This window comes from Globicephala melas, chromosome 14 (genome assembly GCF_963455315.2).
Source record: "Globicephala melas chromosome 14, mGloMel1.2, whole genome shotgun sequence".
Taxonomy (NCBI): Eukaryota; Metazoa; Chordata; class Mammalia; order Artiodactyla; family Delphinidae; genus Globicephala; species Globicephala melas.
Window position 1 is genome coordinate 74,504,689 of NC_083327.1, and position 17,729 is coordinate 74,522,417.

At 43.0% G+C, this 17,729-nt stretch overlaps 1 protein-coding gene across 1 annotated transcript in view; it reads left to right on the top strand.

Annotated features, from left to right (window-relative positions):
• The first annotated feature begins 3,290 nt into the window (after positions 1 to 3,290).
• ESR1 (estrogen receptor 1) overlaps positions 3,291 to 17,729 on the top strand; it is a 247,623-nt gene continuing 233,184 nt past the window's right edge. Inside the window, exons 1-2 of the mRNA XM_060283390.1 lie at positions 3,291 to 3,391; positions 5,414 to 5,935. Of these exons, the coding sequence (XP_060139373.1) occupies positions 5,484 to 5,935 (452 nt within the window). The 5' untranslated portion in view covers positions 3,291 to 3,391; positions 5,414 to 5,483. The remainder of the gene's footprint in view (positions 3,392 to 5,413; positions 5,936 to 17,729) is intronic.

Consider the following 17,729-nt stretch of genomic DNA (forward strand, 5'->3'; position numbering starts at 1 on the left):
AAATAAGCAGTATGAAACATTTTTTTAAAGGCAGAAATTTAAAAGGAAGTTATTTTTCTTCTACTTTAGAGAAAAATAGATGGTGTCAAATAAATGTGCAACGAAAACTCCCAAACAGAGCATTTATGATCAAAATAATAATAGTCAAGTTGAACAGGGCTGGAGCTCCATGTCTCAGACTGAAGGAACCATTTCTAGGAGTGTAAGCTACTTTGGAAACATTTCCACATTTATTTTCTTTCATGTTTCTGTTGGAGGAATCATGTTTTTGTAAATGTAAAAAGCTTTTAATGGAGCTAGAGAAGAAACTTTGTTTGGTCACAGTATTATCTGGTTACGAACTAAAAATTCAGAGCTCCCTCGCGAATCGTGCTGCCAAGAATTGCAGGCTTAATCCCCAAGACTGTATGAATTTGAATTGTGACTTTATGGCCTCAGTCAGTATGAGGATACCAAGATAATTGTCTAGCAAAAACAGTTTGAAAATGGGAGAACGTTACTTGGAAAGTTAGCTTTTAGAGATGGGTTACCCAGATAGATATAATACTATTTTATCCTTTTAAGTATCTGGATGAATAAATTAGCCAATATTTGATGATCTCATATGACCAGGCACAGGGCTAGGCACTCAGAAAATACCCAAATAACTCTTTGCAGACCCTGTCTTCAAGGAACTTCTTAGCAGGATGAGGGGATAAAAGTATATATAAATAACGAATTCAAGAATGAATGTAATATTGGGTTGGCCCAACCGTTCATTTGGGTTTTTCTGTAAGCTGTTACGGAAAAACCCGACCGAACTTTTTGGGCAACCCAATACATGCATGAGAAATACCACTGGTGTTCAAAGGAGAGGAAATTACTTTTGAATAAGGAATAAAGGCATTTTCGATGTGATAGCATTTGGGGGGGGGCTTTCAAAAAGGCTTTCCGCTGACAAGCCAGCAGAGTGGGGTTTGTAGGCAGAGAGAATGGCATCAGGAAAGCTTTGAGTGCTTGGAGTGTCAAGTTTTTTTTTTCTTTTGGCTGAAGCATTGGCCTCACATCACGGGGAGGTACACTAGACAGGATATTATGGGAAGAGAGGAAGGCCTGAATGTCGGAGGAAGCTATGATCTGGGTGAAGAGTAGAGCCGGGTCATGAGAAAATGGATCTCAAAGCTGTAAAAACCAAGGAAATAAAAGGCAGCAGGATCTAGGAAGAAGTGAGGGGGAGGGAGGAGGCAGATGTCCCTACGAGGCTCTTACAACAGGTAAGGTAACGAGGGGCTGCAGGAGGGCCATAGGAATGTCAGGGAGAGGGAGAAATCGCAAAGCTAGAATAGTCAGGAGTGTGGAAGGCAAGGGAAAGACAGCCCTCAAAGAAGACTGTGAGACTTTAATCTGGGCTACTGGAGGGATAGGGATGCTTTTCACAGACTGGGGGGTTGAGAGGAACCCCATGTCTGGAGGAGAGAGAATGATGACCCATATTTGGAAGAAGCCAGCAATGCCCAGGAGACTGCTGGAAAAGTGGGTCTGGAGATGCACTCAGGGGTGGAGCTAGAGAAACACACTTGACGCTAGTTCACCTGCAAGTGCCAGGAAGTCACAGAGCGGGGGAGTGTGAGTCTGTGCAGCAGGGAGAGGACGGAGAAGAGGAGGAAGGGAAGAGGAGGGGGCCGGGGGCAGGACTGTGAGGCTGTTTGCCAGAAGCACTAGAAGAAAATTGGCAAAAAGGTGCGGTGTCCTTTCCCACCCAGTCTCATTAAGCCTGGGAGACGGCTCTTACCAGGAACAGGAAAGAGAATGCTGGAAAGAAAGTGCTCAGGAAAACTGCCTTTATTGGACATCTTGAATTAACTTTGATGGTTAGCTTCAGAATAAGCAAAGTCTATGAAGAGATAATGAGGTTCCTTATCCTTCCCATGTTCAAGGAGAGTATCTGCAAAGTCCCTGTCCTCCATCCTCCCCTCCTTTCTGTCTTCTTTTTTCCTCTCCTTCCTTCCCCCATTCCTTCCTTCCCTTCCCTCTCCTCCCTTCCTTGCACATTCCTGTTTTATTCTGGACTGGCCTAGTGCGTGGGTGGCCATGGCTGACCTAAAGGAGGAGTTAGGATTCACCACCATCAACAACAAAGGGTTCTGTGCTCCAATACTGCAATATTTTGGGTCTTTCAAAGCACAAAATATATATTTGCATTATGACATCATTAACATTTTACCAACTTAAAAAAAAAGTAACTTTTAACTTCTTTCTTTGTACTGGTCTCAAGAGCCACTCATAAATCTCTTGGTAACTGCATAGAGTCCCAGGCCAGAGACTGGCCACTCCTGGCATTGTGATTAGAGTCATTTAATACCCAAGGCAGTGACTAATGTCTGGCAACAAAGGCTCCACTAGGTGTCACATGTCCTGAGACACGGGGTGAGGGCCCCTAGGAGCACCTTCTTATTGTGTGTGAGCAGCAAGGTCAAGAGAAACGTTGAGAACCTGGTGGACCCATGTGGGCACCATTGAGAAATGAGAGACCCTTTCCCCATGATCAATGCCTCTAGAACCAGAAAGCCTCAAATCAGTTCAACAAAGGTACCCACCTTTGTCTTATCTTCCTACTCTGGGCTTTTAATAATATATCTTTTCATGTTTACAGAAAGCAGTCAACTGAGCTATTCATGGAAAGGTTTGTGGGTTTGGTTAACGAGGTGGAGGAATATTATGTTTCAGTTGGACACACATCCCTAGAATGCCAAAACATTTCTTCCAAAGTCTGGTTTCCTGGTGCAATCAGAGGCAAGGCAACAGTGTGTCTGTTCAGAGACTGGGGGCTGGGGCCAGCAAGGCATCGGATCCAAGTGTATCCCAGAAGGCTTTTATTGTTAAATTATATTCTTCAGGAAAAACCGCCCGTGTCACATTCTGTAAACTTGATATCTACGCACTTTTGACTGGCATCCTATTTTAGCGTAAGCCTATGATTTACAGCAAGCCTGCTTTCCCTTCTTGCCTAGGATGGCAGCAGAAAACATGGGGCACTTCCTAGGCTTGAAGTATAAGGAGCAAAAAGGGCTGGAGTTTTGCTTCTCCCCAGTCATGCTGACTTGAGTGTGCCACCTTTCTCCCCAGGAGCAGACAGCAAGCTTCTCCTCACTCCCCACGGCCATTCGTCCATCTCTGTGCAGCAGCCCCGTTGCTGTGCCTGCCGGGAGGGGCTGCCAAGTGCCCTGCCTACTGGCTGCTTCCCGATTCCCTGCCATTCCACATACAAACACAGCCCCACACGCTCTGCCTTGCTCACACACGGAGCCACAGGCACATGTGAGCACATTCTTTCCTTCATTCTCACTGTCTCAGCCCTTGACTTCTACAAGCCCATGGAACGTTTCTGGAAAGACGCTCTTGATCCAGCAGGGTAGGATTGTTTTGATTTCTCTTTGTAGCTTTAGCATTTTGAGAAAGCAACTTACCTTTCTGGCCAGTGTCTGTATCCTAGCAGGGAGACGAGGATTTGCTGTTTTCCATGGGTTTATGTGCGCATCTCCTTCTGCTTTCAGGACTTGTAAGGATCTTTGTGTAATTTACATATAATTCGGCAGGTTCAGATTTTTAAGAGCCCTCTGAAGTGCTTTTGCATGCGTTTTAGAAAGACATTTGAAAATTGAAAGTGTGATTTACCGAAACGAAGTCATCTGTAAAAAAATTGCTTTGGAAAGTAATGGTTGCTGGCCATAAAGAGAAATATCTGTGATTCACCTAATGTGTTTTTAACCCTTTCTTTGCTTACAATCTATAGTTACTGTTGCTGAGCTCAATTTTGGCTTCATACTAAATCAGCTGCATCTGCATATTACCCCCAAATGGTATGTCTGTTCTTGTAAGAATTAGGTAAAATGTGTGCTTATTAGTATAAAGATATCCCAAAATATTACTGTCAGTAACAGCATCCTTGTCATTTCTATATGACACAAACATTTTGTCAGGTATTCTGTCAGGTGTTTGGTATAGCAGTTAAAGCAAAGTATCTGATGGTCATACCAGAGTTCATTAGGCTGGGGCAAAGGAAGTTTATTAAAAAGTATAAACTGTCCAAGATTATAGGTGCACAATATATTGACCATATCTTTTTAGTATATCCTTATATATACAATTATATACTATATAGTACATAGTAGTATATATTATGTTATATATATATATATATATAAAATGTACTTGAGCGTGTTTACTTTTTAATTCAATACAAAACTTTTTTCTATTTCTCTTTCAATCTGGATATTTGATTCTGCATATCCTAGTCCAAGGGAACCAAGAAGGTCCAATCATAGGATGAAAGAACAGAAATGTATCATTGCCTTTTAAAATTTGTTGGTTAGACCAACAGTGTAACCTGATTGCCAAAGATTTGATTAATGACCTGAGGTTATTTTTTGTATGGTAAGGTCACGTTTCATATTCAGTTTTCTGAAGTTTTGGTTGCATAATCAGTGGAAGGCATGAAGACCCATGTCTGCCTAACGGAAGGTTTTTGTAAATCGTCATTCACATTAGAATTCCTATTGGGAGCAAGTACAGTACTGTGGTCCAGCACAAACAGACGAGTCGGGCTGGGAGAATCTCAGAAGGTCGTGGCTGGAGGGGACCACTTTGGGAGAATTTTGAAGATGAGGAAAACTGAGGTCGGGCAGCGCTCTCCTGCTGCAAAGCGCGGCTCTTCCTATATGTACACCTTGAATCTCCACCCCCTTCCCCCCAGATGCCTCCCATCAGTCCCGGCAGCTGCTAAATATAGCTGTCTGCATATTCAACCGCATACCCCACTCTATCTGCCGTATCTCGGTTACAGAGTGGTCCTCCCCAGGGTCATTCTATGTACACACTACATATTTCCAGCCAACGAGGAGCGTGAATCAAACAGTAAGAGAGACAAACAGAGATAGATTGGAGCCTGGCACGGGGCACATAAGGTAGCACGTTAGAGAAAGCCGGCCCCTGGATTAGTCTTCCGAGTTTGTTTTAAACCCCGTCTTCTCTGGGCCACCTTTAGGAGATCCCTCGGCTCCCCCGCCCTCCTGCAGTGAAATTCAGCCTCTATCCAGCAGCGACAAGTAAAGTAAAGTTCAGGGAAGCTGCTCTTTGGGATCGCTCCAAAACGAGCTGCGCCTGGAGTGATGTTTAAGCCAACGTCAGGGCAAGGCAACAGGCCCTGGCCGGCTTCCAGCACCTCTGTAATGCATACGAGCTCGGGAGACCGGTACTTAAAGTTGGAGACCCGAGCCCGGGAGTTGGCGGAGCGCGCTCGCGCCGGGCTGCACTTGCTCGCATCCGGCCGGCCCGCTCCATCGGACGGGCCCGCTCCCGGGGAAGGGCCGGAGCTCGCGTTGCGGCGGGACATGCGCTGCGCCGCCTCTAACCGCGGGCTGTGCTCTTCTTCCAGGTGGCCGGTCGGCTGCTGAGCCCTCTGCCGCGGGGGTAGACGGTTTGCGCCTTGCCCGCGGCCACTGACCATGACCATGACCCTGCACACCAAAGCGTCTGGCATGGCCCTGCTGCACCAGATCCAAGCCAACGAGCTGGAGCCCCTGAACCGCCCGCAGCTCAAGATCCCCCTGGAGCGGCCCCTGAGCGAGGTGTACGTGGACAGCAGCAAGCCCGCCGTGTACAACTACCCCGAGGGCGCCGCGTACGACTTCAACGCCGCGGCCGCCGCCTCCGCGCCCGTCTACGGCCAGTCGGGCCTCGCCTATGGCCCCGGGTCCGAGGCGGCCGCGTTCGGCGCCAGCGGCCTGGGGGGTTTCCCGCCGCTCAACAGCGTGTCTCCGAGCCCGCTGGTGCTCCTGCACCCGCCGCCGCAGCTCTCGCCCTTCCTGCATCCCCACGGCCAACAGGTGCCCTATTACCTGGAGAACGAGCCGAGCGGCTATGCGGTGCGCGAGGCCGGCCCTCCCGCCTTCTACAGGTACCCGCGCCGCCCGCCGCGCCACGTCGGGGTGGCCGCCGCGCGCCCGGCGGCGGGAGGGAGCGGGGGGCGAGGGGCCGCGCCGCCGGGAGGGAGCGGGGCCCGCAGGCCGCGGGGCCGGGCGCCCAGCAACCCGGCCGCCGCCGGAACCGCGGACGCGCGACCCGAGGGCTAGCGCGCGGCCCGGCCCAGGGTCACGCGGGGATCTCGCGTTCGAGAGTCAAGTTCTCTGGCCTGGCGGCTTAAAAAAAAAAAAAAAAACAGCAACATTCTGTTCTCCACGCCCCCCCCCCCGCCCCCAGTGTCTGCGCGAGAAGCAGATCCGAAACCCCGTGTGCTTCCTAACTAAACAAATATTGGAAAACTGTGCAAAGCAGAGGTTATTAGCGTGTGTGTGTGTGTGTGGAACACCCCAGAGCAAATAAACACAAGGTGCTCTGAGTCCCTAGAAAATGTCCCGCTTTGGTATTTAAGGCTGAAGGTGTCTGGGGCTGGCGGAGCTCAGAATTTTATTTATTTATATTATTAGTATTATTTTATAATTTTGTTTTAATGTGCTTGCAAAATTAACTTTCTCCTAGAATTTCGGGGTGGAAGTATGCACGCTGTGATGATGGTGATGATAATGATGGTGAAGGTGACTCCCTTGGGAAGCGATTCCTAGCACTGCTTTCCTCGCCCTCCCCGTCCCACCTTGGAGGGCTGTAGGATCGACTTGCGCTGCTCAGAGGAGCAATAGAGTTCAATGGCTCTTAAGGAGTTTCTGATTTCTGAGTTACCCGGCTGAGTCCGTGTCAGGGCAGACAGAAGACTTCTGACAGCCAGAGATTAATAAGTGTCCTGTGGGTTTAACACATGCCACATCGAAGCTCGAGTGTTTTGAAATACTTTCCTGACAGCTAAGTTTCATTTCTGGCCTACCAGGGAGGAGAATGCCCCAGGACTGGGGAGCAGGGTTTCAGCCCAGTTCTGTGCTTTTCCTTCAAGGGAGAAGAAGCAGTTGGTAGTTTGGGGCACTTTTGTGACTTAAGAGGCAAATGTTTTGTGTCCTTATTTATTTTTGCTTGTAGAGATTATACTTTCCTTCTCCCCTCTTCCTCCGATTTTCCTTTTGACAGCGTCTCCCTTCTCTTCGTGATGGACTTGAGGAAGGCTTAGGCAGGTGGTCCGGGTGAATACCTGTGCCCTAGGTGCCGCTGGGAGGCCTCAGGGCACCCACGTGGCTGGGTGCTGAGTTAGGCACTGCCTGACTGTACACTGGTGCCTGGACTCGCCTTCCACTTTCACCCAGATCTTTCTGTATAGCAAGCTGTGGACCGATTTTCCATTCAGTGTTCTATATCCACAGATATTTGTAGCAGAAGAAATAGGAGGAAGGTGCAGGGTGGCCCCAGAGGATTGTGAAGGCAGACTCTTGGGGTATCTGAACATACTCCACATCCTTCAGCCCCTCAAAGGACTTTAGAACATCCCACAGCCAAGCAGGTCCAGCCTGAGTTATTCCTCAGAAGACAAACAATGAACAAAACTTTAAAAAGTTGGCATCTATCACGTTAATTTAACTTGTTTTAATTCAGGGTTAAAATGGAAAACAAAAAAGAATTCTGCCCACTTTTTTTAAAAAAAAGTGTTAGAACAAAGTATAACGATTAAGTCTAACTCAAACCTTTTAAACTCCTTGTTGTGAAGGAAGGCAGTGGTATGATGTGAATTCCATAACCTTACGGTAGACTCCAGAAACTATTTTCTTTTCCATTTAATTTTCAGTTCTTTTATTGCAAATTAATGCCACTGAATTTCAATGGGCACTAATGAGGCTGCTTCTCAGTGGATTATTTACTGCCTTGCTGATAATTACAAAGTGAGCATGGTCAAATAAAGAGGGGAATCACGTTTTATTCAAAATTGTTCATCATCTCAGTGGCAAATAATAGCGCTATAACATGCCCCATCTTAAACTTTTTGCATTAGATGATATTCAGATACTTTTAGAATAATAAAAAAAATATGGAACTTAAAAAAAAATAAGGTGAAAAGCTCATACACATGGGATTCTGTGTGGAAATTCAGTTTTAGAATCATTTTTTTTCCTTTGTCGTTTATTTACCATAACATCCTGTCTTTTTTGTTTGAATTCTGCCTTTATTACCCAGGGAGGAAAAGAAGGCTCTGTGAAATAGAGTTATTTCAAATAGACAGATGTTACTTAATATTTTTCCCCCTCTCAGTTTTGCTGTTTGACTCTGGGTAAAAAGAACTGATTAGATTCTTTTAGGAACCTCTCATTTTCTTCAGTAGTTACCAAAAGTTTTGGGGGCCAAAAGCAATGTTTTCAAACTGCTTGTCATGACCCAGAGGATCACCAAATTAGTTTAGTGAGTCTAGAACATTTTTTTTAAAGGAATAAAATAGAAAAGAATATAATAGAAAATAGCCGAATGGGTAATATCTAATAAGGGAAGGTTTTGTTTCCTGAAAATTTGTTTTAATTATACATGCTTGTTTGTGCTGGCTGTGATTAAAAATGTATTTCTTACGTGGTTTGAGGTAAAGAAGTTTGAAAGCTACTGACCTAAAATGTTATGGTCAGTAGAAAACAAAAAGTTCAGTTAAGTGGCTGGTTGTTTTAGCGACACAAATCAAAAAGCAGTTTTGATTGTCTTTATTTTATTTTTCTCTTACAAATTAGCTGGTGACTTTGGGTCAGTTAGGTTAAGCTTTATTACTTCTGGTTCTTAACTTTTCCATTTATAAAATGCTACTGTGTGGATTGCCCACTTGAATGTCCCACAGGGATGTTCAGAGAATTTATGCGAAGTTCACATCATTTAACGTTAAGATGCTATGGGTATTTTCTTCTTTCGGCCACAATATGTAGCCTTATTTATGCATGAAGAAACATAACAGATAAAACTGCCCTGGACATATAGTAATGGGGAAAGATTGTCACATGTACCAACAAGTTGTTATTAAAAGGGAATAAATTTGTAAACAGGCAAGCTGTGACTCTGCAAAATATGTCTTACCTGAAATGTCATGATGAAGGCAAGTGGGAGTTATCTTATCCTGGGTCCTTAGCAAGTTCAAACATCTTAGGGAGTTTGGATAAAACTGAAGATGAAAATTAATTATATCCACTATGTTTTAAAAAATTCAAATGAGGTATTTAATACTCTGTGCTGATTTCAGTTTTATTACTCAGTATTCTTAAAGGCTAAATATTGCCCACTTCTCCAAAAAACTTGACCAATATACAAACCTTTTGCATCAAAGCCAAAGCCCTAGTGATTTGTCTGCTGTCTGTATGCATATATTTAGTGTCTAGTTTGTGCATTGGTGAACACTTAGAACTATTTCTCAACTTTGAGCAAGGCTCACTTCTAGGGAGAGATTTGAATGGTTAATTTTCAAGTTTTGAGTAATTCTTTCTTTGTAGTTAGGTGATATCTCAGCACCCTTTTTTCCTGTTCTTACTTTTTTCAGTCATTTAAATTGTTACTGTTTACCTGACTCTTTGTGTTGGTCTAAGAATAGTTCAAGGAGCCACATATTGCCTGGGGAATGAGTATATTTTAGGTTGAAACGGAATCACATCTTCAAACCCCATTTCATTTTCACCTACTCTATGTGGCTCGTACGTGTTTTGTAAAAAGCCCCTGAAAGGTAATTGCCACTTATTCTAACCTTCTTTCTCACACTCCGGTAATTTGGATCTCTGGATTACTTTTGAGAATATATTTAAGATGTGACATTCATAATTTGGGAAGATTCAGGTTCAGCATTTTGGTTTCTTATTATTTTAAGGATGTAAAAGACAGGGGTAAGAAATTGACAATGACAAGAACAATAGATATCAGGAAAAACTATAAAAGATGTCAAACTTTCCGATCATGATAAGACATTAGTACTTTTGTCAAGTGAGCTAGTATATGTGAAAGCAGTACATAAGCTATACAAGCAATCGCTATTTTATTATTTTATTCACATATTAATATTTGTTCTGGTGCTTTTGTAAGCTAAAAGAAAACTGCGGGGAAGAACATTTAGGTGATCAGGAGTTTCACTGCAAATATAGATAGATGATAATATGAACTCATTTTCTGTGGAAGCCAAATTTAAATAAAATCTTTATTACCATCTGCAACATTTGTTTGCAGTCTGGGTTATCATAAAGAACACTATCTTATAGATACATTTTTTTAAAAAGTCAAAACCCCGATTATGTGATAATAGTTTTATGTAAGGAAATATATGAATTTTAATTCTAGTTTTTCTAAAATGCATATTCAGCACAAAAATTATAAATCTAACTCCTCCCAGTGACTTCAGTATTATTTTTAATGTAACTTTAGAAGAACCCAGTAGAGAGGGCTAAGTGTGTTCCCTTCTTCTCTAGGACACATTGACTTGATAGAGGCAAATTACTCATTTGGTTTAATTCCAAGTCTCAGTTTGCTTATCGAAGAAAGGAAAACAGAGTGGCCACAACTGTTTAGAACCCAAATTCATACTCCAGTAAAAGATGCTATATAAATCCCCAAAATACAGCTGCTTGAACACAAACCAGCCAAAGTGAAAGTGTAAAGGATTTCATGAAAGGAGGCAGTCCATCAAAATCATCCAGCAGTTTTATTTTATATTTTAAACTCTGCTGATGAATTGACAGATAACATCATTTTAAAAAGCGGTGTGTCTGAGCTGTCCCCTACTCCATCCCTAAAACATACCCTCACAGCGTCCTCTGAAATCTGAGGACTTAAGTGGGCTGGAGGTGAAGGGAAGCACCTTTATAATATTCTTGAGCTCATGAGAGAAGAAACCATGAATGCTGAGTTCTGCACCTTAGAGAATATTAGTAGGAATGATGGGGGAACATTTTGCATTAATCAAAAACACTTTTAATTATATGTACATGTTTAAACCCTATTAAAAATATGAAGGCTAGAAAGGCAACTGTTTTGGTCCCAAATGACAAAATTTTATATGGTGTAACAAAGTGATAATTGAATAAGAAGGAGTAGGGTTGACTCTTGGAAGTATTATGGTGGTGTGATGGTGGAATCCACGATGATGGTGGCTGTGGCGGCAGAGAGAAGGAAGAGGAAGAGGGTGACGGTGATGACAGTTATGATGCTAGCAGCAAGGAGGTGTCGAAGTCAGTTGGGGTAGTATTTCTGGATGCCTGTTATGTAGCCTGGAGATATCTATCCAAACAGAAATGAAAAATTTTTAATGTACTTTACTCATTTTTGTGGAGTTATAATTTACATATATAGTCAAAATTTTCAATAATAATACTATCAATAACATGAATACCATAAATCTATTAATTACCTCCCATTGCTATACAGAAATTAAAAAAGAAAAATCCAAACATACCTGGATTTTTTTCTTTGTTTCTCCCCTGAACTTTTTAGAGGAACACATTGAGTTCTTAGTTTGTTCCCATAACATCTTCTCCTTTAATCAAGTGTGTCATCTTTCATGAGATAGTAGGCGACTTTGTCTTTTCATTTTCTACTTTTTGAAGCTCCAGTGAATTAGGCTTGGGAAAATTATAGTAGATCAATGAAAGTTAATAAAGTTAATTAAGAAACGTTCAGGACTGGATATTTCCCAGTGAGCCCTCGATAAACTCAGCCGGGGTCCTTCTTTTTGAGGGTTCCCCCAAAGTTGTCACCTTCAAGACGGGCCAGTGACCTCTGAGGTTTCATGTTCAGATTCTCACCTTCAGCTTGGAAGCTACAGAGCTGTCTGGCCCGAAAGCTCCGCCTCTGTGGTTGTGGTCCTATTTCTAGCCTGCATCCCTCGCCCTCGTTCCCCCTGTTCCCAAACAGTGGCGAGTGCATCGACCCAGCAGCCTTCATGTGTGCGTGCGAGGCACTACTTACTGGGCAGTTTTCTTGGCAACTCGATCTTTTAAGATCCTGGAAGTAAAAGAGAATTCTCTTTTAGTTTCCTGCAACTAAATAGTGTTACAAATAGTCATTTTGGCATTGGCATCCTTTCTCTTTCCTCCGCTGATCTTTGTTTTGATAGTCCGTTCTCCTATTTTCTTGTTTCTTTGCTTTATTTTCTACTGTTCTTCCCTTTAAACTCTTCTTGGCTTCTTTTCGGCTATCAAGCTTTCTTTTTTCTTCTCTGTTTTAGTCACTCCATCTGTGTAGTCCCACAGTTTTCCTCCCATCTTTTCTGGTTTATTTCTTTATTGACCTCTGTTGTCTGTTATTTTAATAAAATTTGGAACAGGGCTCCTCAGAGTTCCTCCCTAGCCTGGGAAGGCCAGTGGTGTAAGAATATGCCTTAATAACCCATTCACTACATTGAAAGCGGCATTAACTACAGTAAAAGTTTCAAAAACGATTTTTTCTTGTCTTTAAGGATAGACGCTTAACAAAAATTCAGGGAGAAAATTTCACTTAGTAAAATTGCTTTCGTAGCTCATTCATTCATTCATTCATTCGGCTACGTTGTTCCAAAGTGTGCAGCTCATCAAAGGCATAGATGAAATATCAATAAAATGTGTGTTTGTATCCCTAGCAGTTAACATATCAGTGTTAGCGCAGAGCAACCAGGAGTCTTACTGCATGAGTGGGTGAAATCCTAGGGCCACAGGCTTCTGCGTGTCGATTTGGTATGGAGGTGACAGAAAGTGCAGCCTTTGCTGTGGTCTCCCAGTGGCCTACTTTTCAGGAATCTGGATCCACGTGAACTTACACCATGCATTTAAAACCGACTGTGATTTCCCACTTCGTCAACAAAAACATTCCTCTTTGAACAGTCGTAGGTACATCCATGATTCATTTCACTTACTTCATGAAGGTATTGTAAGTGTTTTTTTTTTTTGAAGATTTTTTTTTTATGTGGACCATTTTAAAAATCTTTATTGAATGTATACAGTATTGCTTCTGTGATATGTTTTGGGTTTTTGGCCACAAGGCATGTGGGATCTTAGCTCCCCGACCAGGGATTGAACCTGCAGCCCCTGCATTGGAAGGCGAAGTCTTCTGGACCGCCAGCGAAGTCCCTAGTTTTAGTTTTTTGTTGTTGTTGTTGGTAAAACTTTCACTATACAACATTGTCAGAAGCATAATTGATTTTAAGGGTGCTTTATGCTAACTTTGACTCCTGCTTTTTTTTGGGGGGGAGGGGGAAGACATATTTCTGCTGGATTATTTCAAGCACTTCAGAGAGAGAGAATGTACATTCTAATTTGACTACAGGATACAATTTAGTTACAATGGGAAGGTATTTTCTTTAGTTATCTGACAAAACTTGAGAGACCTCCAGAAGCCTCTTGGATTTCTAATAGGAGGAATCCCTGAGCACTGGTCCAAGCAGAAAGCCTGTGTTACATCACTGTATTTCTCTCAGCCCTTGGCAAAGTGCATGGCACACCAAGTCCCTAGAAGCATGGTAGGCAGGAAGCGCCAGTTACCCTGATTCCCTCTGGTCTCTTGCAGCGAGAAAGGCCAGTCAGGAAGAGATGTTTAGATGGGACTGGAAGAATGCGGGGAGTTTGCGAATACCCCTTTCTCAGGAATGAAAATGCAAAGGACTCCACTGGGCATTTCAAGTTCAGTGATTCCCAGTATTCACAGACTGCACGTTTATGAATTTGCATTTACTCGCTGACATTTTTGTAACCTTCGATCAGTACTCATCGCACTTTCTCAGTCATTCACAGTAGCACGGCCGTGCACAAAGTAGTGAAAAATTTGAGTCATCCAACATGCACGTTCCTAGCTGAGGTCAAATGAGGTGAGCTCTGCCTGCTTGTTTTAGCTCTCAGACTGTAAACAAGTGTCCTGTTTGAGGTCCATTTAGTGCCACTTTCTTTGTGTGTTTTTTGCATTTTTGTCCTTTTCATTAGTGATTTTGCTGTTTAAAAAGGATAGTGCTGAAGTGCTGTCTAGTGTTCCTAAGTACAAGAATGCTGTGATGTGCCTTATGGAGAAACTAGGTGTCAGATAAACTTCATTCAGCATGAGTTACAGTGCTGTTGGCCATGATTTTAATGTCAACAAGTCAACAACATATGTTAAATAAGATGTCTTTAAACAAACACACACACACACACACACACACACGAAGCAAGGCTGTATATTGCTTGGTTCATAAAAATGTTACAACCACAGGCTCTCGAGAGCCTAACCCTGTGTTTCCCCTAGGAGTGATGCTTTAGTGTTCACTAATTCAGTGTTTGTGGCTCCTACTCTGTACTTCATAGAACGTAACTTGCAAGTAATAAGAATTGATTGTATATAATAAAGTGATGAAAGCACGGGTGTGGGAGACCAGCAGCTTGTTTCTTGACCCTTGCCCAGTTGTAATCTCTGGCTCAATGTGCCTCAGTTTACTCAATTGTAAAATGCCAATCAAAATAGGACCTACGTCTTTTGGTTGTTGGGAGGATTAAACCCAACAACAAGGATTAAATTTCAGAGATGTCAAGGGCTGAAAACACACCCAGCACGTAGCCAGCCACAATTTTTTATTACTTCTTTAGAAAGGAATTGGCAACTCTACACTGAAGAAGGTGAATATGAGAGCTCTGTAAGAGTCTGGAATGTTTGTAACTTCCCTATATTTGTTTATTTTGCCTTCAAGGGATCAACTTTAATACCCTATTGTGATTAGAAGTTAAACTTTTCCAACCTAAAGGAAGCAGGAAGCTAGTATTTTTAGAAATGCTTAGCGTATGCCAGATACTGTGCGAGCAAAACAAAACAAAGCAACTGTAATAAACTCCAAATAAATAAAAAATAAATAAATCAATAAAAAAGAGGGAAAGGCATTAAGTATTCTGGACTGAAGCAACTCTAGAGAGGGAAGTAGTTGAAATCGATGGAAGCAGTCTACGGAGAAGCCATGACGTACAAGGGCAAGGAGGGAATTTCTCCGTGATTCGGGAAGAAGGACGCAGAGAGGGAAGAGGGATGGAAGCCAGCATTTACAGAGCATCTATAAAAGTGGATTTTCAACCTGGCTGCACGTTAGAATCAAGGAGGATTTCAGAATCACCCTGATGATTAAAAAACTACTGAGACCCGTGCCATATCTTGGCAGTTTGGTTAACTGCCCTGGGGGTTAAGCGTGAATAAGCAATTAAGAGAACAAAACAAAACAAAAAAACTCCATGGGCTTTTCTCCTGGGCAGTCCACTGATTCGAAGTCTCCCAGCACTTCTGTGAGTGTTATCACGTTTAATCTTCCTATGCCTGTCTGTCACGGTGGCCCCAGGGTTTTGCTGTGTTCTGACCTCGAAGAAGACTGTTCATACCCAGGGCTGCCTGTTTTCCAAGTCTCCATTTCACTGAGCCTCTTGGGTTTCAGAAGCAGAGGGAGGAAGGAGTGCTGAGGAGAAAAATGACAGTAACGTTAATTTCTACTCACCTTTCCAAAATAACGTATAAAGTAGGCGGTTGCATTGGACATTGACTAGATACAAAGAAGGCAAATGGAAGAGTATGAGGTTGCAGACTTTTGCCACAGGATATGAAGATGAAATTAGGAAACGACCGAAAACGTGAATGCGAATACAGTTGACCCTTGAGCAACACAGGTTTGAGCTGCTTGGATCCACGCACAGGCAGATTTGTTTCAACATAAGTACTATAGTGCTACACGATATGCTGTTGGCTGAATCCACAGATGCAGAACTGGGGATACAGGAGGAACCACGGATATGGAGAAGGGCTATAAGATATACCAGGAATATTTTTAATTAAAGTACAGTTGATGTACAGCATTATGCTCATTTCAGGTGTATCTACTCGGATTTTTGATTGGGCTGAGGGTTGGTGCCCGTAATCCCTGTGTTCATTCAAGAGTCAACTGTACACATCTATGCTGATTAGCGGGCATGATTTGGGTTTTTGGTAAAGGTTTAGATAATTGGAGGTCATTGAAATCCTTGAGCCTTCCCCCCCGCAACAGGGTTCTCTTCTCTTTAGTTCTTCCGATTGTTGCCACACACCAGACTCTAGCATTGTTGATACAGCCTCTAAGTATCAGTACAATTGTTTGATTGAAGTGAGCATGGGGCTCCTCTGATGTCCACACGATGTTCTAGGCCCTACACCATGAGGCACTATCAACCCACAGGCCCAGGGCTCTCTGGTTCTTTGTGTTTTGCGTCTGATGCTCAGCAGTTGTGATTGATGAAACCAAAGTTGCTTTTCCATAACGAGCGCAGCCCTCGTCTAAGGAGTCTGTGTTTAACATTAGAAAATGGCTAGCAAAGGTGTTAGGTGGCTGGTAGGCACATTCACAAGTTCTAGTGTTTCTGTGTTGAACAACTGTAGTTCAGAGAAATGCGGTACCAGGCATCTTCTTGCAGGTCTCAAAAACACAGAAAGAAGCTCCTTCTCAAATGCCTTTCGTGTCCTTCTCTCGTTTCTCTGCACACAGCCAATTGTCTATTATTGCTGTAATAGTTCCTTACTGATTTTGAGCTTTCAAACTCTAATTTTCCAGTTTACCTGAGCTTACTACCCAAAGTAGACATTTGATTGGGTCCTTCCTCTGTTTCAAAGCCTTCAGTGGCTTTTCACCATCACAGAACAGATGCATATCCTATAGTGCCATGTTCAAAGCCCTTGTAATTTGATTCCAACTCATCATCTCCTGTCACTCTTGTTCAAAACCAAATTCAAGGGGCTTCCCTGGTGGCGCACAGGTTAAGAGTCCGCCTGCCGATGCAGGAGACATGGGTTCGAGCCCTGGTCCGGGAAGATCCCACATGCCGTGGAGCAACTGAGCCTGTGTACCACAACTGCTGAGCCTGTGCTCTGGGGCCCGTGAGCCACAACTACTGAAGTGCATGTGCCTAGAGCCCGTGCTCCACAACAAGAGAAGCCACCACAATGAGAAGCCCGCGCACTGCAGCGAAGAGTAGCCCCTGCTTTCTGCAAGTAGAGAAAGCCCACGCGCAACAACAAAGACCCAACACAGTCAAAAATAAATAAATTAAAAAAAAAATTTTAAACGGGCACATTCCCACTTCCATTCTTCAGTCATCTCCATCTCTCACATAATATACATTTCTTTCTTCTTGTCCCATCTATGTTAGGCTGAGTCTACCCAAAAGTCAAAGTTCAGTTCAAATGCCACCTCCACCACTTCAGTTCAGATGCCACCTGGCATTCTTTCAGTGTTCATTGTGCACATAGAGCACCTTTTTGGGTACCTGTATTATGGAAATCACCATAGAATGCTTTTCATTATGGTTGTGAATAGATTTGTCTCCCCCGTCTATTTAATTGTTACCAATTATTAATAACAGTAATGTTCATTCATATATTAACTCATTATTAATGAAATGATTGTTTCATTAATTTTATAGATTAATTTAGAGTAATTGTATACAGTTTATTAATTAATGTATATATTCACTCAGTAAGCTTTATCCAATGTCAATCATATGCTGACTCCTGTGGTAGCTACAGAGATTGGACACCTTATGTGTCATTAAGTTGCTCATAGTTAAGTGAGGGAGCTGAAAAGTGTACAGACAATTGAAAACCAGTGGAATTAGAATGGTGGTAGAGGAGGGACCCACTAGAGGCACTGAGGAGGGGCACTTAACCAGACAGAGGGCTCCCATCTACTGAGGAACAGACCCAGAAAGGTTTGATGGAGGTAGGATTTAGGCAGTCAGAGAAGGGTGGGTGAGGCTGTGCAGAGATGCTGAGTCTGATTTCCTGGTCCTCCCTAGAGTTCCAGCCCAGTTCCTTGGACAGAATGAATGCCTAATAATTTATAGAGCCAAATTGTTGAATTAACCAAAAAG